Source organism: Cyanistes caeruleus, chromosome 1 (assembly GCF_971803275.1).
Source record: "Cyanistes caeruleus chromosome 1, bCyaCae1.hap1.1, whole genome shotgun sequence".
NCBI lineage: Eukaryota > Metazoa > Chordata > Aves > Passeriformes > Paridae > Cyanistes > Cyanistes caeruleus.
In genome coordinates, this window is record NC_141701.1 from 35118287 (window position 1) to 35141759 (window position 23473).

General features: G+C 45.0%; 2 protein-coding genes across 4 annotated transcripts in view; one reads left to right on the forward strand and one right to left on the reverse strand.

Annotated features, from left to right (window-relative positions):
• Positions 1-905: 905 nt before the first annotated feature.
• CRH (corticotropin releasing hormone) lies at positions 906-2782 on the forward strand. Its single transcript, XM_086886840.1, has 2 exons — positions 906-1203; positions 1734-2782. Exon 2 carries the CDS (start codon positions 1749-1751, stop codon positions 2295-2297), a length of 549 nt encoding a protein of 182 aa, XP_086742966.1. The 5' UTR covers positions 906-1203; positions 1734-1748; the 3' UTR covers positions 2298-2782.
• A 1107-nt stretch (positions 2783-3889) lies between these two features.
• TRIM55 (tripartite motif containing 55) overlaps positions 3890-23473 on the reverse strand; it is a 55087-nt gene continuing 35503 nt past the window's right edge. For 2 of the 3 annotated variants that reach the window (XM_086886626.1, XM_086886629.1), the window contains 4 exons: positions 23366-23388; positions 23145-23269; positions 22109-22320; positions 3890-4980 (listed from right to left, as the gene is read on the reverse strand). In XM_086886626.1, the coding sequence (XP_086742752.1) occupies positions 4861-4980; positions 22109-22320; positions 23145-23269; positions 23366-23388 (480 nt within the window). In that variant the 3' untranslated portion in view covers positions 3890-4860. Of the gene's footprint in view, positions 4981-17138; positions 17380-17641; positions 17733-19960; positions 20249-22108; positions 22321-23144; positions 23270-23365; positions 23389-23473 lie in introns of those variants that run through there. The other variant, XM_086886633.1, reaches the window with a different exon arrangement.

Genomic DNA, 23473 nt, shown 5'->3' on the forward strand with positions numbered 1-23473 from the left:
CAAACAGGGAAAACACATGGAAAGGCCATGGCGTTCAAGAGGTGGGGAAGATTAGCTAGTGGAGTCGAGAAGGGGAGAAAAGAGCAGTTGTTGCCTCCACGCAAACAGTGGGAAAGCGATGGAGAGGAGCGCGGGCCGGAGCGCTGGAGCGGGTGCCGGCAGCGCGGAGCCGGGGCCGGGGCGAGCGGGCGGCGCTGCCGGCGGTGGCCGGGCAGAAGGAGCGGAGCGCCCCCCGGGCGACGCTCCCTGCCTCGGCACATGCTCCCAGGCGGCCCTGGCGGCTGTCTCGGCCTTCCCCGCCACCCCCTCTCTTTCCGCCCCCTGTCCCGCCGGCGGGGTCTTGGACAGCTCCGGTGCCAGCGCTGCCGCGGGTCCCTCCCTCCCGGCACCGGCACCGGCACCGGCACCGGCACCGGCACCGGCACCGGCACCTGCTCTGCCTCTTCCCCGCGGGCTCGGCTGAGCCCCTGCCCGCTTTGCAGGGCGGGCGCTGCCCCGGCCCGGGCAGACCCCGGGAGCGGAGCGAAGTCGGGACCCAGGCGAAACACGCGCCCCGCGGAGCCTCCTGCGCCGACCCTCCACAGCCGCCCCGTGCGGGCGGGCTCGGGGGCGGCGGAGGCCGGGGGGCCGGAAAACACCGGGGACAGAGAAGGAGATTGCCCGGGATAGCAGCCCCGGCCCCGCTCGGGTCGGATCCCTCCCCGCGGGCCGGCCCGTGAGTGGAAAGTTTCCCCGGAGTGACCTCTCATAGTACGCGCCCGCTAGGAAATCTCATTCAAGTATTTTTGTCAATGGGGTGGGGGGTGGGGGTGGGGGGGGGCATCCTGCTCCCCGGCCCCCAGCCCGGCTGACGTCACTGCAGAGGCGATAAATATCTGTTGATATAATTGGACGTGAGATTTGGGGTTGCGATAGCGAAACTCGGCCCATCGCCGCTCCGACGGGCCCCCATGATTTATTCAGCAGTAGATCGGGGCACGCAATCGGGCTGTCAGGAGAGCGTCAGCTTATTAGGCAAGTTCTGCGTGATTCCAGGAGAGGGTCTAAGCTATAAAAATCCCGCGCCCCGGCTCTGATTAGTACCAAATCTGATCCCAAGTTCGCCAGGAGCCGGCTCCGAGGGAGAGCGAGAGGAAGGGACGCCGGGCACCGCCGAGTCCCGCCGCCGCCCGCCCTGCCCTACCGCCGCCACTGCCGCCCCAGGTAGGTGCGGGGCCGCGCCCGGGCGCGCAGCGGATGCGCTGCCCTGCCCTGAGCGGGGCTGAGCGCCGCGTCCCGCGGGATACGGGGAACTCTCCTGGCCGGGCAGGGAGCGGGGAGGTGGGGAACGGGCGCTCGAACCCCACAGCTGGTGGGGAGAGCCGCCCCGCCACAGGCACCCCACGTTCCCCTTCTCCCCGGGTGGGTGAAGTGGCGCGGGTCGCGAACACGCGTGGATTCTCCGCAGGGGTTCAGCCCAGCCCGGTCCCGCTGCCGGCGCAGTCCGGAGCCGCCCCGCGGGCTTGTTCCGCGGGGTTCTGCGGGAGCGGCCGCCTCGACGGCGCGGCCGGGCCGGGCGAGTGCGGCCGGGGGCGGTGTGCGGAGCGCGGAGCGGCGCGGAGGGGCGCGGAGGGGCGCGTTTCAGCACCGGGACAGCGGCGGCGGGGACGCCCCCTCCCCGGCCGCCCGCTGCCCTCCCCGCCGCCGCGGCTCGGCTTTCTAACCCAACCCCCGTCCCCCGTCTGCCCCCGCAGGTTTGGGCCCCGATCATGAAGATCCCGCTGCTGGTCTCCACGGGAATCCTGCTGGTCGCCCTCCTGCCCTGCCAGGAGTGCAGAGCTCTCAGCAAGAGCCCGGCACCTGCCCCCGGGGCTCTGCACCAGCCAGATTTCTTTCAGCAGCAGCAGCAGCAACAGCAGCAGCAGCAGCAGCAGCAGCAGCAGCAAACTCTGCCCGTCCTGCTCCGCATGGGAGAAGAGTATTTCCTGCGCCTGGGCAACCTTCACAAGAGACCCGTGGGCTCTTTCTCCGCCTCCTCCAGCAGCACCAGCCACCTACAGCCCGAAGCCTCCGCCAGCAACTTTTTCCGGGCGGCGGTTCAACAGCTGCAGCAGCTGCCCGAGCGCTCGCCGGGGAACCGAGAGGACGGCGAAGCCGAGGGTGAGGCCGTGGAGAGGGAGAAGCGATCCGAGGAGCCCCCTATTTCTCTGGATCTGACTTTCCACCTCCTGCGAGAAGTCTTGGAGATGGCCCGAGCCGAGCAGTTGGCGCAGCAAGCTCACAGCAACAGGAAACTGATGGAGATAATCGGGAAGTGAAACGGCCCCTCCCCGCCTTGCCAAAGAGATTCCGCAGTTAGCACAAGAATAATTACACCGTCCGATGTACCATAGTGCTGCTCTGATGTCATCTCTTTATTTTTATATAGCTTTAAACCTAGAAGGGTGTACTCCGAACAGCCTCCGTCCCTTGACTAGCATGCACAACCGTGTACCAAGTGCAGAAACACGAGTGTCGTTCGTAACCTCCCCTACCTTTATTTATTTCTCCATTTCCCAGTTATTCTAGTGCCATCGCTACGTAGGGATGTGTGAGCATTGGAAGAAATGGTGCCAAGAAGACAGAAAACTTTTCTGCTGGGGGCAGGGAGGTGGGAGGGGGAATCTCTGTAAGCTACTTTCAATCCACTTTTTTTTTTTCCTGTAAACATTTTCACAATAAAACATCTTTTCAGCGCTCGGTCGATTTGGTTGTGTAAGAGAATGTTTAATATTTATATTTTTAATAAAAGCTGCAAAGTAAAGATGACTTGATAGACTTTCTTGCCTAGAGGCCTGAGGGCTGCTCCACCTCCCTCAGCGCTTACCGGGGCGGGGGGACACCCGGAGCCGGGGGGAGCCCTGCATCTCTCCCGGGGATGTTTCCCCCCCGCCCCGGGAGCTCCGTCTCCGCGGGCTCTCCCACAGGCGCGCCCCGACGCCGCCGGCCCCGGCCGGGGGCTGCCCCTCGGAGCAGGCTGCTCTCGGGAACGGGCTGTCGAGGGCTAATCGGTGCCCCCCAGAGCTGCCGAATCCCACCTCTGCAGCCCCCCGAGAGGGCTCCCTGGCTCCTGCCGCTGTGGCCGGGATCGGGCAGTCTCCTCCCGCCGGGGAGCAGCGAAGGGAAAGCGGTGAGGCGCTCCCGCATCTCTTTTGCGTTTTTGCATCCTCCCCGCACCCCAAAAAGGGCAGGTCCTCCCTGCTTCGGCTTTCCCCGTCCCGACGGGTGCCCAAGCGGGGTCCCTCCCAGTGGCTTCTAGGGAGGCGGTAGTGGGTGTGGAGAAACTTCCCACGAGGAACTGGGGGAAATTTCCAGGACGACTAGGGAAAAATAGTAAATCCCTCACCCCGAACCAAATCCCAGGGAAAAGCTGCTCCAGCAGCCGGAGGCGATGCGGTGGCGGTGCTGGGCGGCGCTCGTTCTGGGTTGTGCGAGCTCCAAAGCTTAGCGCGGAGCTCGCCTGCGCAGCCCTCCAAAACTCGCAGGAGAGTTTTCCAGGGAGCGTTCTCCACGGAAAACAGATACCAGCGAGGGTTGATGTCACTCGGGCCGGTAGTGACAGGTGTCCAGGACAGGGGCTCACCCCCCACAGCCTGCTAACCAGTCTGCACTGCCAGCTCACCAGTCCTGCTGGGGCACAGCGCAGTCTTATGGCCCCACAAGGCCCCTGCCAAAAGAGTGCACCGCGGGCCTGGCTCGGGGATTTGGGAAAGATCCACCCATAACCCTATTGCAGAGCTTGACACCTGGTCCCCTATGGCACCGAGTGCTCCCGGCAGCCTGACAATCTCTCAAACGCTACTGTGTGTTGACACCCTACTCCCAGTGACAAAAATCAGAGTGTTGCCTTCAGAGCAACTTGTAGAGCCTCTTTTAAGACACAAATTTGATTTCATTTGGTGGCTCAACATCTGCAAGGCACACAGAACAGGACAGTCAGCATTTGCCTTTTCTACAGCACAGCACAGGGGCTTCAAATTAAACCTTGAGTGAGTTTAGTACCTGTGACTACCTAATTTCACTCTGGTTTCGTGTAAGAACACGTCCCCTTTTGTACACACACCGATGGCTGAGAAGACACGGACACAGGTTATGGCTGGACAGACTGGGCAGCACTTCAGCAACTGCCCCACACACTCATAGCTGTGTGGGGGTCTTGGCCAGTGCTTTGGATATGTGCATCTTCTTCACTCCTGCCACTGGGAATCTTCCTTACAAATAATGTGTTTCTGTGAGCGTCATCTGTTGTGGTTTAGTAGGAAGAGCAAGTGCAAAGGAAGAAATGGCAGCTTCTTTCTTCCCTGCCGTGTTCAGCCTCCGCAGCCTGGGAGGCACCAGTACTGTTAGACACAACCCTGACTTGGGGCTGCCAAGGACATGATAGTGTCACTGAAGTCACCAGCACTGACAAGTGGGGACGCAGGAGGATACTGAGAAGAAACACTGTTTTGGCAAAGGATGCTACTAGAGAATATCATACCAGCATTTTAGCTAAGAACATTGGTGAAGTGTTTACACCTACATGGGGATGTGCCATCAAGTGAGTTACAAAATACTAGCAGTGCACAGCCTAAAGCTGTAGTGATGCTTCTTCCCTCTTGGAAGCAAGAAATTACTGGAAAACACTCTGACTACAATACATATCGTAACCTGTCCCCATGCTCCCCTCCCTCTCAGGTCTGTCAATTCAAGTGTATGACGTGGAGGTCAGCTGAGTTCGTAGGAACGAATCCTGCTCAGATGTCCCTTCCCAGGCCAGTTTCTTTGCTGACTGCAGCCAGGCTGCCTGTGCTCATGGTCCTTCTGAGGAGAAGCACAACAGAAGCCAGCCAGAGTGAGTCATCATTCATTCAGTGAGTTCAACCAGGAGAAGGAGAAGACATGACGAGCCGGCTCGTCACCCCTCTCACTGCTCACAGGAGCTTCCTCCACTCGTCCTTGAGGGTATGGTTCAGAACCAGTCTGCAAAGGAAGGAAAGGTTGATAAATGGAAGAGGAAAACATGAATTGCATTAAAATCAGTAAGATTTCACAACATGCAGGGAAACAGAATGAAGTGGGAAAGAAGGGAAAAGGCAGGGAGCATGGAAACTTGGGAAGCTAAGACAAGGCTTCTAGCACCAAATAAGTCAGAAAGACTTTTGCCATGACCAGTGTCTGAGGAAGGATTATGCTGGGTGAGCACGTCTCATCTGTTCTAAGGGCTTAGTCCTGATTTGGACCTCTGGAATATTATTATTATTTATCACTGAAGGTGATAAATGCCTGTTCAGAAGTGATCCTGAGCCAGCTTGGCTTGTGTAGCTGGGCCTCCAGATTGATGTGAACCAGAGCCAAATGTTATTGCCAGTGCATTGCCACTCAAAATGATATTCGTTCTGCTGTTATGAAATCTGCTTTGGAAGTGTTTTATTTATTTATTTTTCTTTAAAGCCTTCTAATATTTATTTCACTTCAATTTAACTCAGATGAGGAACAGGAAAAAATAATAGAGAAATATAAACTTCAGTTTATATCCCTCTTTTTTTGCAAAGGTATCCTACACTTTCAGTAGAAAAAGTAATCTGGACATGTATACTGTAGCTGCTAATAAAAGGAATTTCTAAAATTAGTTGAATATTTAACAGAGCAGTGTAATAGGCAGAAATATTTTACTAGTTCTAGATCTCTTTGGCAAAGAATGAAGACTACTTTGTGATAGTATCAGAAATCCTAATAAAGATAAAAAATACAAAAATGGGTGGTTTGCTAGCTAAGGAAAGCCTTGTGTCTTCATCATTAAAACCACAATTTAACTTGCAATATACAGGATTTTTTTGCCTTTTGTATTTCTTGATGCACAAATTTGTTATTGTACATTCCTAAAGTTAAACCAGTCATGCTGCCAGTCTTCTTTGTGCAGGGTTTTAGCTCACTTTGGAAACCTCAGCATGATCTCAGGTGAACTATTTGATGTCAACATACTACTCAATAGAGGGCAAATGACAAAGTAATATCCTCTGAATTCCAGCATCTCGATCATTTATAGAATTGTCCTAAAACAGAAAGCTACTAAAGCAGTGTTGCTAATAGACACATCCAGCAACAAACACTGAAGCGGGGATGCTTGTGAGCAGCTGAAGCATGGGATGGATGATTTTCCTGGGCATTTTTGTGTGTACTTACTGTTAAAGTGTACCACAAGAATAAGTAAGAACTAGTGGTGTGTGAAGTATAAATTGGCTAATGGGCTTCATTCCAGTTACCAGCTATTTGTATCACCAACAAACAAGACAGCATGAAGGTATGAGAAGAAATAGACCCGTGTTTCTTTGTTTATATCTAATTAGAGTTCACAGTGACATTTTCATCAACAAGATCCTTGATTGCTTTAAATTGAATTTAAATGAAATTTAAATGAAACAGCCCTATTAATTTCAATTAAACATTATCTGAAAAACTGCTTTACTCTTTGAGATGTGGACCTATCTTTGACTTAGATTCATGTTTTCAAAGCAAGGCACTGATTGCTACTTACTGCAAAACCCAAACGGGGATCTTGCAGATGAAAATAGCTTTTGCTTGCTAACTTTATAATGTGTTTTATTGAGGCCATGAGCATGGTGAAAACATGAGAAAAACAGCTGCCTACTTGAATGGAAAATCCCATTTCCAGCAATGCTGATGAGAAGGGCTTTCTCCCAGGCTCATGGAAAAATATGGTACGGAATTGGGCCCAGGGGGCCAGATCTTCAGCTGAAAGGCAGGTAGCTAATTGAGGCCTGATAATAGAAGATCTACCTCTCAGCCCTGGAAAGTGCTGATTGCAAATCTTTCAACCTGATTACAGTAAATACACAGCTAGACTTTCTGAGTTATAAGGCATTTGGCACTCTCTTGATCTTGGTAGATGCAGGAGCGTAGGTGGTTTATTAGTATTTTGTGAAAATTTTTGCCTTTATTTTTGGAAGGGCAAGTCAGAGTGCCTGGACTAGCTAAGAGCAATTTTGAAACTGGTTGAACAAATTTGTGTGCCAAGCCCTCAGCAGTATGTGTAAGCAGGCATGGGACAACCTTCCTCACTTCTTACTCTGTAAAGGAATGGGACTGGCAAGTGGTTTAAAACACAATTCCTGCTTTTTTATTTTTTTTTTTTCCCACTTTAACCCACCATCCCAAAATTTACATTAAATCAAGATTAACTTTGAAGCAAAGAACTATCTATAAGTTTAAAGTTACACTGAGTGTTTCATAGGATTTGGTCCTATTATAGAAGAAGAAAGAAAGCACAATCCAATGACTTAGACTGGCAAGGGTAACTGCATTACCCTGTTAACCACTTCTGCTGGTACTGCATTTCAAGCAAAACAATCTTTGTCTGCATCACTGCCAAAGCTGTATTTCATAATGTGTTAACTCCTTCATATTTTGCTGCGATGACATCTTCCTGTGTCAGCAAAACAATGCTGGAACTCCAACACATTCCCACTGGGTTTGGCTGGATGAAGCATTTGCTCCCTGCACCTTGCCGGACTCAGCAGGCTGCTAGTCTGCAATACCTCGATGTGCCTTTCCAAGACCAATCATTTTCCATCACACCCAGCCAGGAGTGAAGCAAGCACAAAACTGACAGTAGGGCCATTACCTGGCTTTTAGGCTTGTGTTTTCACACCTGTGACACTTCAGTGCTTGTCTCTGAATCATACAGTGACTGAGGTATGCTCTCTTCGTGTAAGACGAGAAACCATCAAAAGGTGCCAGCAGCAACTTTGTCCATGTTACTAAGCCCATTCTTCCCTTCCAACAGCAGCCCACACAACTCAGAGCTATATAGCGTGCTGAAATTGTCCAAGACAAGGATTTCAGCCGTAGATTTTACAGAAAAAGGCCTGTTTTGAACCAGGCTGTGATTGTGAAAGATGGAATGCAGAAGCAGGTCACTGAGATTAAGGCATTTGACCGCTCTGTAGGTCCTTGTAATCTCACGCTGGATTATTTTGCTCTCCCTATTACTGCAACCCTACTCTGCTCCCAGAGGAAAGCTCAGTGCTGAGCATGGCACAGCCCTTGCCACATGCTGTTAAGATAGTCCAGATTCAACACTTCATTGTGTCTGTCCATTGCTATTAGATAACTTGTCAAGCTTCTACCTGAGATTTATCTTTGCCTTGGAGATCTCATGGGTAGGACTTGTTTTTCACATTACCTAGAATAACAAGTCCCAACCCTTTGGGTCCCTAAAAGTAATAAGGAATAACTAAAGAGTTTACCTCAGATTACATTAATCACATTAGGGCAATGCTGAGAGAGTGCTGAATACTTACACTTTGATTTATGTTTTCCCCTGTGGTGTCGAGTGACATCAGATGGTGCTTTCAACAAGCACCAGGAATTTTCACCAGGCCAGCTCATGAAGTGGGGAGAGAACCATGCATGACTGATGGTTGGTTTTGTTTTTCCCATAAGCAAAGTCCAGGCTGGAGTTTACATGCCAATTCTATGGAGGTGCTGAGCAACCACAACTCCCACTGAGCAACCATTCAGCACTCCTCAGCATCTGGCACGCTAGAATTTGCATGAATAAACAGTATAAGGATCTCAGAGTTGAGCCTGATGAGTAGTTTCAAAGTTGCAAATATTCAGCATCTTTTACTATTTGCTTCCTTAAGCAGGGCTCTACTTAAATCTGTATAATGTTCTTGTAAAAGGGTGTGGAGAAGAGGAAAGATGTCAGTGGGATGGTTTGTCATAACATTTTCATCTATTAGGTCCAGCAGTTATCCTATTTATGCTGGGGAAAAATATGTAGACTAGGCTTTTTAGACATTTAAAATACAATGAAGTCTACACATTGTTTTCTGCTTTACCAGCACTACCTCTGTAGCCTTTAGGTACAAAGGCTGGGATCTGTACTGACAAACTTTAGTCATCCAGAAACAAGATATCTACTCAAGCAAACTCTATTCATTCCCTCTAATGGGAGTGATTAGAGAAAGACACAATCAGAAGGTGATTTGTCCCATCCTCAAAGAAGTGGATTGCCCTTTGGAGGTACCTGTTCCTTTCTACTGACTCTACAGACACTCTGGGCGGCTGGGTTAGACCAGATCTGCCTTTTAAGCAAGTATACAAGCAAGATTCCAGCCAAGTATTTCAGAATATCAAAAAACTCCTTGACAGGAATTCAGAACTTTGACTGCAGTATTATTTTACAAGATCACATACTCTTAAATTTAGGAAATGGGGAGGAAAGGCGAAGGGCTGAATGGCTTCATAATCTACTTTAATGCAGAAGGATGAGGTGGTTGGCTACAACCTATATGAAGGTCTTCTGGAGGAACAATGCTAACCAAAGCAGGTTTTGTCCCTTGGGTCCCCATTCACCTCTGCCTGCTTTTGTTCTATGGTTCACTGCCCATTTGCATTGCTGCAGCTCTTTGAAGGGCTGTGCTAGGAATGGGAATGTCACTGGAACGACATCAATTTTTGGTTGGTTTTTTTGAGGTGAAGGAAGCTATTTTTAAACCCGGATCATTTGAATGATTTGGTTTCAGCACAGCTCAACAAACAGCTGCCTCAGCACCCTGTAAGTGGTGGCATCTGGGCAGCAATAAGAGGCAGGGCCATTTGGCAAAAAAACTCCTGAATCACCTTTGCTGCCAGAGGAAAAAATGGATCCACACCCTTAGAGGCACATGAACTACCCAGTGCTTTTGCTGCTTACTCTTGATCCAGCAGGAGAGCAAGGGTGTGAATTTGTTAGAAAGTGTGGGTCTTGGAGAGAGAAACAGTGAAAATACAGGTTTCTTGCTTCCAAGGTTTCTGTAGTCTCAGAAAATGAGCTAGAAATTAAATTTAATTCCCATTTTTAGCTGGCTTGTTTAGAAACAACCCCCAGTGTTGACAAGAACAAGCATGATTAAAAAATGCTAGCTGGTTGCAAAGCAATCACAGAATCTGTAGGCTATGTTTGTCTGCCTCAAATGTCAAGTGTTACACTTCTGGCACTCAACACTTCCAGGCAGCGGAAACAAAGGGAGCACAACAGGTTATTTTTAAATAGTTTAAACTTTAGTTCAAGCATTTTGTTTTCAGATTTTTATGCAGTCTAGCTCCTTCAGCATAACACCTGGCAGCTGTCACAACAATATTGTTTCAAAGCTAAGAGGCTGCTTATTTTGCATGGATTTTTTTTTTTATCAGTAGGAATCAACAGAGCATTCTCCAAAATATTTGCTACAATTACCTGCCACAGAAATACATAAGATAGCAGACAAAATTATATGCACAGACAAGCTCCATCAGACACAGAATTAGACATATCACTCCTTAATAGTGGTCAGTAATGAATTTTAAAAGTCCATTGGGAGGAGATGCTTCAATAGATCATCACTGCATTACAATTAACATTATGTGGATAATGTCTAATGCAGATCCTCCTACATAATGATCTCAAAGTGATAAAATATATTTCAGAGGAAAACAGCACAACTGGCTTATTTTGGTATAGGTTCCACATATCTGCCACGGGACATGGAGGTCCAGACACTTGAACCTGTGGTGGAAACTGCATTAGAGCATGGTGTGGGAGAGCAGCCTTTTTCTCAGCATTACTTGGGACAAATTAAATACAGTTACCTTATATAATTCACCTATTTTTTTCATGACCCAAAGAAGAAAAGGCAGAAATAACATACTTGTGTAATGTTTGACCCATTGCAGCACCTCACTGATCCAACTTTTTATTGAGAGTAATCCACTACATATTTGCAGGAAACCTAGTCCTGCTCCTGCCCAGGAAAATAAAGTAAACCCAAGAAGAAAGTCTTAAAAATACGCAAATATTAAGGCTGCATGATCAGAACAGTTTGTCCTGCATTTATCCACATCATTCTTCGTTCCTCTTGGAGTGAAGGGTTTTTGGGACCTCCTGATCAATCAGCCTTTTACCATTTCTGCTCACTTCCAGCCCTGCTGGAGAGCTGTCTAGCAAAGGAAGGATCCTATTGAGAGGCTGCAGGAGTAAGTGCTGGTCACGTAGTACACACTGGTCACCAGTGCCAGGAAGCTACTCATGAATACCAGTTCTTCCCTCTTCCTCTTACTGCTGCTTTGTCACACAAATAGATATGATTTCAGATTAACAAGTTAAATGTGAAGTAAAGACTTCTAAGAATTTCTCCACAGCAGTAATCAATCTAATCCATGTTGTAGAAACTTCACTGTCAGCTTTCAGGGAGAAGTAGCAAAAATAGTAATGGTTTAATGTCTTGTCTGTTTCTGTCAGGCAGTCTTTGACTAATATGGACTTTTGTATATCAAAGCTTTTTCTTCCTCTGTAAATGGCACCTTTGCAAATCCAATGAGTGACACAGAGTGATAGTTCAGACTGTGATTCACCCTGGAGCTCCATTCATGGGATCAGATAACAGAGCCAGCATAGCTTTGAGGTGTGTAGACAGACACATCCCATGCTTGGAGGCTCATCCTGTGCTGCTCACATTGTGAGTGACTGACTGACCTGGGCTCTTGTAAGGATGCAGGTGGTGAGAGTGGTGTATGTGTGATGTGGACGCAGCACAGCTTCTCTGAGGGATAAAACCAGTGGAGGTGCAGGACAAAAAACCAGACTGTCAGCTAAAGCAACCTGTTGTCATTCCACAAAGCCACCACATAACAGAAAAGAGTCTTGGCCACAGTTACCATATTTTTTCCCTCATCAGCTGTTGCTGCTACCACATTTTCTTTGTGTGCTCATTTTTCCATGTCTCCAGTTGCCTGAATCTGCTCCTTACTGCAACCACAGCAACTGAAGCTGTTATCCAAGCTATAACTCCGCTCCAAAACTCCAAAATTGCTCGGTGAGTAGCACTGTGATTGCCCAGATGGATGTCTGTCACATCAAATCTCACATTGCAATCTCTGCTTGCCCGTTAGCAATGCTGGCCTGCTTGCACAGCACTCAGCCAAGTGATGAGCAAGATATTAAATCAAGCTTCTTTCTGTCCATCTCACACAGTTCCCAGGTGAAGTCCAAGGAAGCGGTGATAAATTCTGATCTTAGAGCTTTGGATTCAGTCACAATTATTGATCAGGTATTGATAGGGTATCGAGTACAGATTGCAGTCACTGTCACTAGAGGCAAGCTTGGAACTGACCTGCATGTTGGGCAAGCACAGACTCAATTTCTTTTAAAAAATAAATTTATTTATTTTATAAAATTAAACTTTGAAATTGTGCATAAATATCAAAATAAATGTGTTTTAAAAACAAATCTTTTGCCAGATGTTGAAGAGGCTCATCAGCACTAATGGGGGAAATGACAGCTATATTTTCTCAGTAAGGCATTTTGTAATAGAATAAGTCATACAGCAAGTATTTCATCATGAACAAAAACCACTTCTGTGTACAGAAGTGCTGAACCAGGAGTGCTCTGAGTGACTGATCTGTATTTCGATCACCACCTTCAGTGTCTGAAATAGACTCAGGCAGATTTTATAGGGTGCTCTCTAAATTGAAAAGAGCAATGAGAAATTCAGATCACTTATCCTCCAGGACCGTGAGATCCTCATTTTCTGCTCAGTCAAAGGCATGATGTCTGTGTTTGACATCTGTAGCATGGTTTGAACATCGCACCACCTCTTGGCTGACAGCCAGGGATAACAGGGTTTTTTAATTAGTCACTGGTCTCTTACTTAATGACCTGAAGATTATTGCAAAGATGCCAGGAATATATATCACCTGAAAAGAGATAAATCACCTGAAAAGAGATACAAGGCTGAATCATCACTGTTTGATATGTCTGTCTCCCTATTTTCCATTTAATTTTGGCTGCACATGCAGCCCCCTGGTCTTTATCTCCATTTTAAATGCATGGTAGGTGGGCACTGCAGGGTGCTGCAGTCCAGCCCCTCACCTCTCACAAGCTTGGAAACCCTGCAAGTGGAGTGACCCCAACACTGGGGCTCAGGCCCAGTTAACTAATTACCACCACTGGGATTTTCAATCAAATAGGCTGGCATTTAAATATTGATCCATCTCCAGTGGGTACAGGACTACCAGTGCTGCTTTCCAGAGGTGAGTGAATGGCTGCACTGAAAGCCTGGACTGCCTCAAGGCAGTAAGATAACTAACCAAATATTCCACAAGCAGATGGTTTGTGTGGTTGTGACATATAACTACCATAATGCGATGTAAACCAGACACAGTTCATCTGTGATTAAGAAATATTTTTTGTTGACATTCTATTTTCCTTTCCAAACTCCTTAACGATGAACAGAACGAGTGGTGCTTGGAAGAGGAGGCTGAATGGAGGTAGAATTCAGTATTTAAATGATCAAGTCACAGAAAGACAATGTCTAGGTGAGCCTGGCTTTGTATTAATTTCAACAGAAAAAATAATTTTGTCCAAACTCTCATTGTGGAGATCCTTTTCTTAGTAATAGACTGAGAAAAATGAAATATCCATAAATCAGATGGTATCTATGACTCACCAGTCAAACGGCAGAGCAGACTATTTGAAGGAAAACTTCAGGTGAAGTATTTGCCACTCATATTAATTATGAGAAACTGTTGTCTGAAATCTGGTCTTAATGCATTGCCCTCACGACTCATCACTGCTGCCTCTGAATCACCCAGGTAATTCTCAAAATTAAGGGAGAGGGAGGTGTTAAAAGAGGAACAATCAACACTTTCCTGATTTCCTCTGCATGTATTGCCAAACTAAGGGGGAAAAAATTCACCTGAAGCACAAAGTCAAGATACAAAATGGAAATTTACAGGCAAAATTTGCCAGCAACTGAACATCAGTCAGAGTGACCACAGACATAGCTGCTATCACTGAGCCCCAACTCACTGAGTGAAACTACTGAGAAGCAAAGGCAGAATTTCTTGACTGCTAACTGAGTTTCTTGCATCTAGTGTTTGTCCTATAGTTCAGGTACAGGCTGAACACTTTCCCCCCACCCCCACCCCCTGCCCAGGATGAAATTTAAGAGATGTTTAGGAAGAAGACTGAAACAGAGTTTGATTTGGCTTCTATACCAGCTGATTCAAGGGTCTGCTACAAAAAGCTCAGCTTCATGGAGAATAGATGACTCATTTTCATTCAGTCAAAACTTGCAGATTTTTTAATGGTACAAGAATAAACTCATCAATTTTCTACCTAAGGAAAAGTAAAATACAGGTATATCAAGACCTAGATTGCAAATCTCAAGTTCATTTTTGCTGTCTGCATTCCTGGATCTTTCATTAGCACTAAACACACTTGTTGCAGGGAGCAGAGAACCTTTGGAGCAGCAGCTGGTGTCTTGGAAGAGAGCTACCTGGGCCATACCTGCAGGTGTTCTGCTCTGGGGGAAAACTGTGGGAAGGCTGTGTTGGGCTGGCCAGAGGAAATGGAGACCCTTTCTTAGCACAATTTCTGCAAGATCAGCCTTGCAAGGCTGCCTTCTCCTGAGCAAGAAATCCTGCTTGGAACAGCTGGATTAAAGTAGGTACCTGTCTTCTTTACCTGAGCAGATTGGCAAGACTGAGTTTCCAATTTGGTGAAGAGAACGTTTATTATTTGTGTGTTCTGCTGCCATGCTTGTGCAAACATTCCAGAGAAGCACTGTGCTAAAATGTGGGACCATGCCTTTTATACCCTGATGGGAAAGTGAACATATGTGGGAAAAGATCACAGTGGAATCTCTTAGCCTTATTTTGGTTTTCAATGATCTTATTTTGTCCATGTTGTCTGCATATTGACATGACAACCAATCAGCTAAAACTTAGCTAAATACTGACCTCTCTGATGTGATTTAAAGCTGTCTCATGGAAAAAAATTGAAGTATCACCAGCTGAAATTGAAATACTCAGCAGCAGGGCAAAGAGAACTACAGTACATGAATACAGAGAGGACTGTACTTATGGTAATTCTGACAGATGGCATAAGGTGGCAAGCAAGTAATAGAAAATTTTAAAACGAATGAAACAAGAATAGCATAGGCCATTCCATTAGTATTTCTCCTCCCAAACAGTTCAGTCCCGATTATATTTTATATCCTCATGGAATTAAAGCACTGTACTTGCTGGCTGCAAAGGGAAGTTAGATCAGGCCACTGTTTGTGGACGATTAACTTGCATTCCCTTTCAGACTAAATGTATATGCTGGAATCCTTTGGAGCCACAGATAGACTCTTTTTTTATGGGGAATTTGAGCAATGGAATGCACGGTTCAGTACTTCATCTTAGGTGAAATAAACTGTAACCACAGACACAGACAAACCAAGACATTCATGAACACTCACAAATCTATATGGTTTCACTGCATGAAAGATGTTGCTGACAAAATATGATGAGGGAAAGTTGTGGGACTCTGAGATCTGTTTCTCCCATGCACTGGAAAGGGCTGCTTGCTGATGTCTGTGTCACCAGCCACTAATACATCCCTCTCACGGTTGCAAGGCAGTTCATCAGTGCTATTCCTGCTCTCCATGTTGTAATCATTTGCTGCTGGTTGTCATCTCCAGAGGCTCAGATCCCCCCAGCTTTAGTCACTGAACAAAGGCAGCTGGGTTGGGAGCAATGTCACCTCACACTCAGCAGGCAGGTGGAAGAGGTGCCAAGTGAGAAGCAGCAGCTGCTGCTGAACTCTCTCTTACAGGAGATGCCTCTCATTCTCTGTCAGAGGCAGAAGCAGCCCGTGGTGACCACACTGCTGACTTAGCCACTCCCTGAAGAAGGATGAAGCTGTCTAGTGCAGAGTTATCTATTTTGTTCATGCTGAATAATCTTCTTTTGGCCCTTCTTACACCAAGCAATCGGTACACCTGTGGGCTGCAGCTCCTGTTCCTTATCCCTGCTGCTACACCCTCCCACACTCTGCAGGAAATTTATAGATGCATCATTACAATTTCTTAGAGTGAAACGACCCTTAAATAAAGCAAATGTTGGGAATTTATAGCGGAATTGCTCTCTTTTTGCTGCTGAAATATGATGAAAACCCTATTGGTGCATTTTATTAAAAGAGCCTGAAGATAAATTATATGCTGCTCTAATGATGACAGTCATGCAGATTTATATTATTATTATAAATAATTATACAGTTATTCAAAGTAATTTTGTTAATTGACTTTCAGGGGTTTATCACACAAAGGAACAAGGGCAGTGGCCTGATCTTTCATATGAAAGATAAAGACACTTAAACTATCTAACCAGCCACTTCACTATGCATGGAGAGTAAAACCATTTTTATGCAAATAGAATCTGAGACCAAAATGTCTTTTTCCTTCACCTCCTTTCTACTTCATTATTAAATAAATCATAAAGATGTCACTGGAGACCACATAGAAAGAGGTCTCAAATGGTAGAAATAAGACTTTCTGCATTTGTCTATTTTTAATTTCAAAAGGTATTCTGAATTAAAAAAGAAAGAGAGGGGAAAGAAAGCATAGTGCTCTTCACATGCCTGATTTCCCAGGAGTAAAAACAACCTCTATGTCCTTTATTAATGATACAACAAATCTTCAAAAACAAACACAAGTAAATGAAGATTAAATGATGATCCATGAACTTAATTGAGATTCGCATCGTCCAATGCTCTTCAAATTCAAATTACTACCAGACAATGAATCCTTTTGGCTAATTTATGCAACTAAAGTCTTTTGAGTCAGAGGCTTTGGTCTTCAGTAAGTAACGTTAAATATCCCAGTCATAATACAGAATTATCTGTAGATCAGTCATATCACACTGAAAATCGAACACACATATATGTCTTACTTAAGAGGGCCACAAATTTAGAGCTGGAAGAACTAAGTCATGGATATTGTCTACCAATAAGGGGTTACTTCAGAAGAGATGTTACGGAATAGTTAAGGTATAGATTACAGAGTTTGTGTTTGGGACAACTTCACTTGGCAGTGAAGTTCTTAGTCCTTGATCCTGTGGATATTTCAGCTCTTAATGTGACTTAAGGAAAAAAAGCCTTTGTTTAAATTGTGTGGGATTCCTGAAAATGCTGCATTTCAGGGTCATGATTGGTACTCCATGTTCACTGGGAATGTGGGAGAGATAGCTCTAACCATCTGTGGTGGGACCTGAAGGGAATGTGGGGTGTTCTGTGTGAGCTGGGGTGTGAAAGGACCCTTTCCACTATTTTCATGGGGACCTCTGAAGAGTAGGGCTTGAGCCATCCACCCAAGGGAGTACAGGTGATTTGCTTGCCATGCTAATCCTGGCAGCAGGATTACTCAGTGGATTTGTTTTCCAGACCTTAACCCCTCTGATGGCAATCATTACTCTCCAACTCTTCCTCCCCGACAAGTTGGACTGAGCAAGCTTGGTATTTTTCACATCTGTCAACCAACAGGTTCTCCATGCTGCTGGTCATCTGAACAGCAACTGAAATACAAGCCCATATATCTGCAACAGTAAATGTCTCTTTTCATTTTGAACCAGGGAGATGCAATGTTTAACCATGCAGGAGTAAGCTGAAGAGTGGCATTTGTGAGGAGGAAGAAATTATTTAGGCAGCTCGTACTGTGAACTAGCATGATGTTTTTGGATAGGAAGAAAGGGAAAAAAATCCTTTAAAGCTATGTAGGAACATCACCAGATGCACTATTTGAACTGTTAGTTAATGGTAAAATGAAATATTTCCTACCCATGAAAGTACAAATCATGTATTGAATCAGATTCCAAAGATGATGTAGTATGATAAGAAATGCCAAAAGTGTTGTGCAGAATGCTAACTCCTGTGAGAAAATAAGAAGAGTGCTTCACCAGTGTTGTCATCACATGAACTAGTCATTATCACTATGTTCCGTGAAAAAGCTCTGTTTCCACAGCACTTTTCCATGATATACTTTAATTAGAGGAAGGGAGTAAATACAGTGGTGTGAAGAACATCAGCTGGGTTAAAAAAAAATAAAATAAAAAATAAGGGAAAATAGCATTTCAGAGTGGGTTGTGTAAAACCACATGCAGGAAAAATACAGAGCTGAAGTTCACATACTTGAAAATGATTACTGCCACATGACAGCAGTCATTTCCTTTATCACATAGACAGAGCTCAGTTTAGATCCTTAAATCTGACCACAGCATCATCTCACGGCATCACCTCACTTGGTCACTCTGCTTTTCCTATTCTTCTGCACTTTTCTGCTTCTTGTGCTTTCCTATCTCTTGTTCTGTCTCCAGCCCAATGGCAATCCCGTCCTCAGCTGTTTCCCCTGCTCCTTTCTCCCACATCACCAAAATCATGAGCTACTCTTCTCAACATCCTCCTCCTTCTTCCAAAATGCCAGTGTCACCTATGACCTGGGAAAATATTGAGATGCAGCAAAACTCACATACCAACAGGAACTGACATCTTTCCTATGTGCCTGTTTTTGCTCCTGGTACTCAATGAAGAAAGTTGGGTACCAGGCTGCTGTCGTTTTTCAGATAGCTGCCCACATCAATCAGGAAATTCACCTACTACTGAATTTACCTACCTATGGTGAGGTTAAGCTGCCTGGTCATCAGTGTAACTGATAAGAAGAAACAGCACCAATAAATTTCACTGTGAATTTATTTTTTGCCAGCTCATTTTGAATATACTTAAGAAGATAATGTCATAGTAGGTTTGATAATTTTAAAGTACTTTTGTTTTTAATTCCACTCAAATATTCCCAAATCAAACCCTGACTTGAAAAATAGCCACAGAAATTTAGTGGCAAAATGTTGCTTTTGTTAAGAAAGTCAGTGAAGTCAGCCACCAAATTCAAGTGTCACTGACTGAAACCTCTAGCAGAAGATAAATTCCCCTTTTATCATATCTCTGTGAACTCCTTCTCCTAACTTTTTGCCTGGCACATGATTGTTTATCTATTGTCTTACAGTCTGTAATTGTTGACTATATAGCTGCTTACATATGCTATATAGTCATATCCAGACTTAAAGGAAACAGCACAAGATACTTAATACCCACTTTTGCTTTCTCTCTCTCTCTCTCACAAACATAATCTCCCCTCATTGCACACATACAGGTAATTGCTTTGTTAAAACATGCGGCTAGAACCTGTAAATTATGATGGTTTGATTTACAGAGTGCTGCTCATGGGCTGGTCACCAGACACTGGAGCTGTAGTGTGCAAATCCTTGCACAGCTCCCTCAGCTCTGTTCCTTGTATCTTTAGCCCATGTGGAGTTTATAAACATGTGCTGAAGGAGGATTGTTCAAATTCAGGTTATACCAACTCTAATATTGTCATTTTAAGGAAAACATCCTCTGTACTCAACACATCAGTATCTGTTATCCTATCATGATGCTGAGTGTCTAACACTAAGCTGAAATGTATTATCTTCATTCTATCTTTTAATAAAGTCTCAAGAATCCTTGGAACAATCCCTCTGCCACAGATCTGAACCCAGGAAATCAGACTCCTTACTGAGCGGCAATCAAACGCACAAGAAGGCTCTGGGTGTTTGTATAGCTTCGTGCTCACATGGGGAAGCACTCCAGGTGCAGCCACAGAGCTGCAGAAGGCGAAGCCAAGCCATAGCTGCTCATGCTCAGCCAGTCATGGTAGGACAGCACATACACAGACTGTCAGCAGGTGATGAGAGTAATCTCATGCACAGGATTTCTCTGTCACTAACACATGCAAGAATCTGATGTGCAGAGACATCACCGGCCTCTCCAATAGCTCCTGTGCACGAGTAACTTGGATAACAGCTGGCACAAGCAAGGTGCACTGGCAGGTAAGCAAAAGCAACCACCAGCATGCTGCTTTGAAGCTACAGTCAGCCTGTCACATATTGAAACCATCTATAAATCCAGTGGATTTGCTGAAACAACAATTTGTGCTGTTTTCATATTTTTGAAATTGTTCTTATTCTTTAGCATGCAGAGGAAAATGAAGTCACATTTTCCTTAACAACTGCTGTTCCCGCCTTGCTGCACGTCCCAGCCCTCTGGGGTGACTTCGGAAGCACTGACCTTGGACATCGCTGCAGTGGCATTACTTTCCTTACCACTCCCTGGTGCACTCTCCTCGATTGTTGCTGCTGTCGGGGCTTCTGCCTTCTTTGCACTTGTTTCCAGAGAAACAGGAGTCCCTACTTTCCCCAGCCCACTCACCGGGGTTGAGCTTGGACTGCTTGGTCGCCGTGATTGGGACTTATACCAGCTAGGGTAAAACAAGGGATCGATGGTTTCAGCTGTGGCCGGCACTTGAGTGTCAGACTCAGGAGTCTGTTGAGAACCACTTGGTGTCACAACAACATCCTTAATCAGGACAGATAAAGAGAAGAACAAGCAGAGTGCACCACGTTACCTTCCTGCTGTAGCCACATTGTTCTGCATGTTGTGTTTGTTAGATATAACTGCAAGACATAGGTTTGTCCTACTAATAAGATGTGAAAGAATTGCAATCAAAATGCTAAGCAAAAGCAACTATCATTTGAATAACATAAACAAGAGAAAGAAGATAAATGAGCCCAACAATAGAACAGGAGGGTAGAACTAGCTGGGAAGGGAGTGCTAACTGAGAAAGAAATGAGCAAGGGGTTCCTTAATTCAGATAAACTCACAATTCAATTTGAAAATCTTAAGGAATTCTGCGTAAGAGCTTCATGAACCCATACCAGCCATGAATAAGAGGTGTAGGTACCTACAAATGGCTTGTTGGGTTTTAGGTTAAGAGTAACTCTTTTGCCAGTGAGTCTGTTGATATGAGCAGTCAGAATAAAGGGAATACTGGAGAGAAGCATTTGCCCACCGTAAGCCTTGCCATTAATGCTGTAAGCCAAGCAATGTTGCTGTGCTAGGAAGAGGAGCAGCCAGATGAACTGCACCTCTCTACCTGCATCAAGCTCTTGGGGTTTCTGCACACAGTCTGTTATATCACCACTGCATTTTTGCTTTGCCTTTTTATACCAGAAGGCAAAAACTCAAATACAGGTATCCCCTACACCACAGCACCCACAAACCATGTCTGTCTTTATGCCTGACTATCTCCTAATGGCATTTTACAATGTCTAGAGCAGCATGCTGTACCTTTCTCTATTTAGCCTTAAGAAATTAGAGAATTCATGTTGGTGGGCAGAATTACTAATGTCTAGTTCTTGTTTGAATAAAACCTTGCATTAGTTAGGGAACACAAGTTTAGTTAAGTCACTGCAAATCTTCAAATTTTGATTAAATCAGTAAAGCCTAATTTAAGAGCATCTTCGCATGACTGGTGAAAACTCACGAAAGTTTTTAGATCAAAGAAAGAATGAATCTATAGTATTTATTTTCACTCATTTTATGTGGGGAGCTTGCTACAATCAAAGATCCTTTGTGTGCTTTCTTGCTTTCACACAGGCCTCCTCAAATATATTCACAGCAGCCTTTACCCCCTCAGCAACTTCACTGAGTAAATTGTGTAAGAGGAGAATTTACTAAGTTTAATGGTATGCAAGGCAAACTAAAGTAGCACATGAAGTATATTTTTAAATGTACATCTTTTAGAATATGCAGTAATTATGGTCTCATTCTAGTCAAATTCCCTAAGAAAAGTGTTGGCTTAAAATACTCACACCCTGAACCTGTTTGCTGTTAGGTTGTAAGAGGCAGTTTCCTCTCCTCTTTGGTATGATATTCTTGCATCTACCTAGACATATCCCAAGGATGATGAGAGCAGAAGGCAGCAAGCACCATTCACAGAAAACAGATTAGAAGTATAATCTAAAAACTGGAAAGCTTCCTAAATCCAGAGGGAATACCAAATTCTCTTAGTATAAATATTTTAAAAATAATCTGATTTATAACAGTTAGTCTGAGTTAAATCACAGCAAGCAGAACATTCGTTATAATGCACTTAACTCCCAAACTGAGTCTTTTTTATTTATAACTTATGTATCCCATATATATATCTTAATTTATCTAGCATCTAATTTTTTGCTTATCAAGTTATACATGCACAGGTTGAAGTAAAGTTTCATATATGGGTACAAGGGCAGTAAATAATTTTGCCCTCCAGTGCATCGACTCCCTTAGCCCTGAGCCTGACTTGGTGCCCACAGGGCACAGGGGAGCATTTTCTGGCTCTGCCAGGTGCACTCAGCATAACTGGCAGGTCAGTGGGACAGCAGAGACGTTTACCTGACCAGCTGGGGCAGCTGGAGTGGGTTCAGCCAGCAGCTCTCCCCCTGCACTCTGTGCTTCGGAGTCCTGCTGAGGTGGCTGTGGTGCTCTCTCCATGCCTTCCTCTTCCACCTCTTCCTCCTCTTCCTCCTCTCCTGATGACTCTGTGTGGACTTCACCCAGGCCTTCGCCATCCTCTGTCTCCTCCTCTTCTTCTTCTCCCTCCTCCTCTGATAGGACATGTGTAAAAGGACAGGTTGAGCACCATGTGGCTTCAGTCTTAAGGTAATTAAAAAGCCATTTGCAATTGCACAGCAAAGTCACTGACAATCTGCCTGGCAGAGAGGGTGCTGGAGAAGAGCCTGCTCCCACCAGCCTGGACTGGGCACTGCCCTGGAGCTGCCATCAGGATCTTTGGGGCCAAACACACATGCTGGTTAAAATCTTAAGCTGGCCCTTTCCATGGGAAGGAGGACAGAAATTCCTGTCAATGCAGTTATCCTCATGAGGAATGTGCAGCACAGCCCTGTGTGTTTTGGGGACAGGCTACCTGGGATCTGGCACAATCTGTCATGAAAAACGTCCTTCTTCCAATTCTAGGTATATGTTTAATGCCATTGAAGCTTTTTACACAAAACATTTCACAATTTTTTACCAGGTCAGTGGTTGGCAATGCATGACTGGAGGTCTGAGATACCAACATGCCTAAACCAGATGCCAAACTGGATCAGACTGTTGCTTTTGTGCCATTTGACATATCGTGTGGTCTGCAGTTGTGGCTCAGGTTGTTTCCAGAGGAAGGTCTCTAGCAGTGGATTTTCTTTAGTATAATCACACCAGTTATCCTAAAAAATGTGCAGGGGCATCCTAGCACTTCAAAGAAATAAACCTAGATTTGATTATAATTGATACATAATGCTCTGGTTACATTTTGGCATAGAGAGAAATATCTGATTTGAGGCTTCCTACTCAGTATCATCATGTGAATCAAACACAGCTGCCATTTAAGAAAGAAATTTTGGTGAATAATAATAATAAAAAATAAATTACATACCTCTGTCAAAATCAATTTCTCGTATTATTTTTTCTTCTCTACTAAGATTCACTGTGAATTGGTTCATATTTTCATACCCATCCTCTATTTTTTCCATTTGAAATCCTTTAGAAGCTTCAGTAATTCTGAAATTGAGATTGGTTATTGGCATTGGATTTGAAGAGATATTTATAAATTTTAAGTGATTATAAAAAACAAGAGTCTCAAGTTTAAATACTTACTTTTGTAGCAATGTTTTGGCATTCTGTGGAAACAAAAAAGAAATAACTGATTCTCAAATGATTCAATTTTTCAGATATTTTATGCATTGAGAGATAGTTCTTACACTG

Excerpts from the sequence above, each read along its gene's own strand:
- CRH (XM_086886840.1), top strand. The coding sequence starts at position 1,749 with ATGAAGATCCCGCTGCTGGTCTCCACGGGAATCCTGCTGGTCGCCCTC.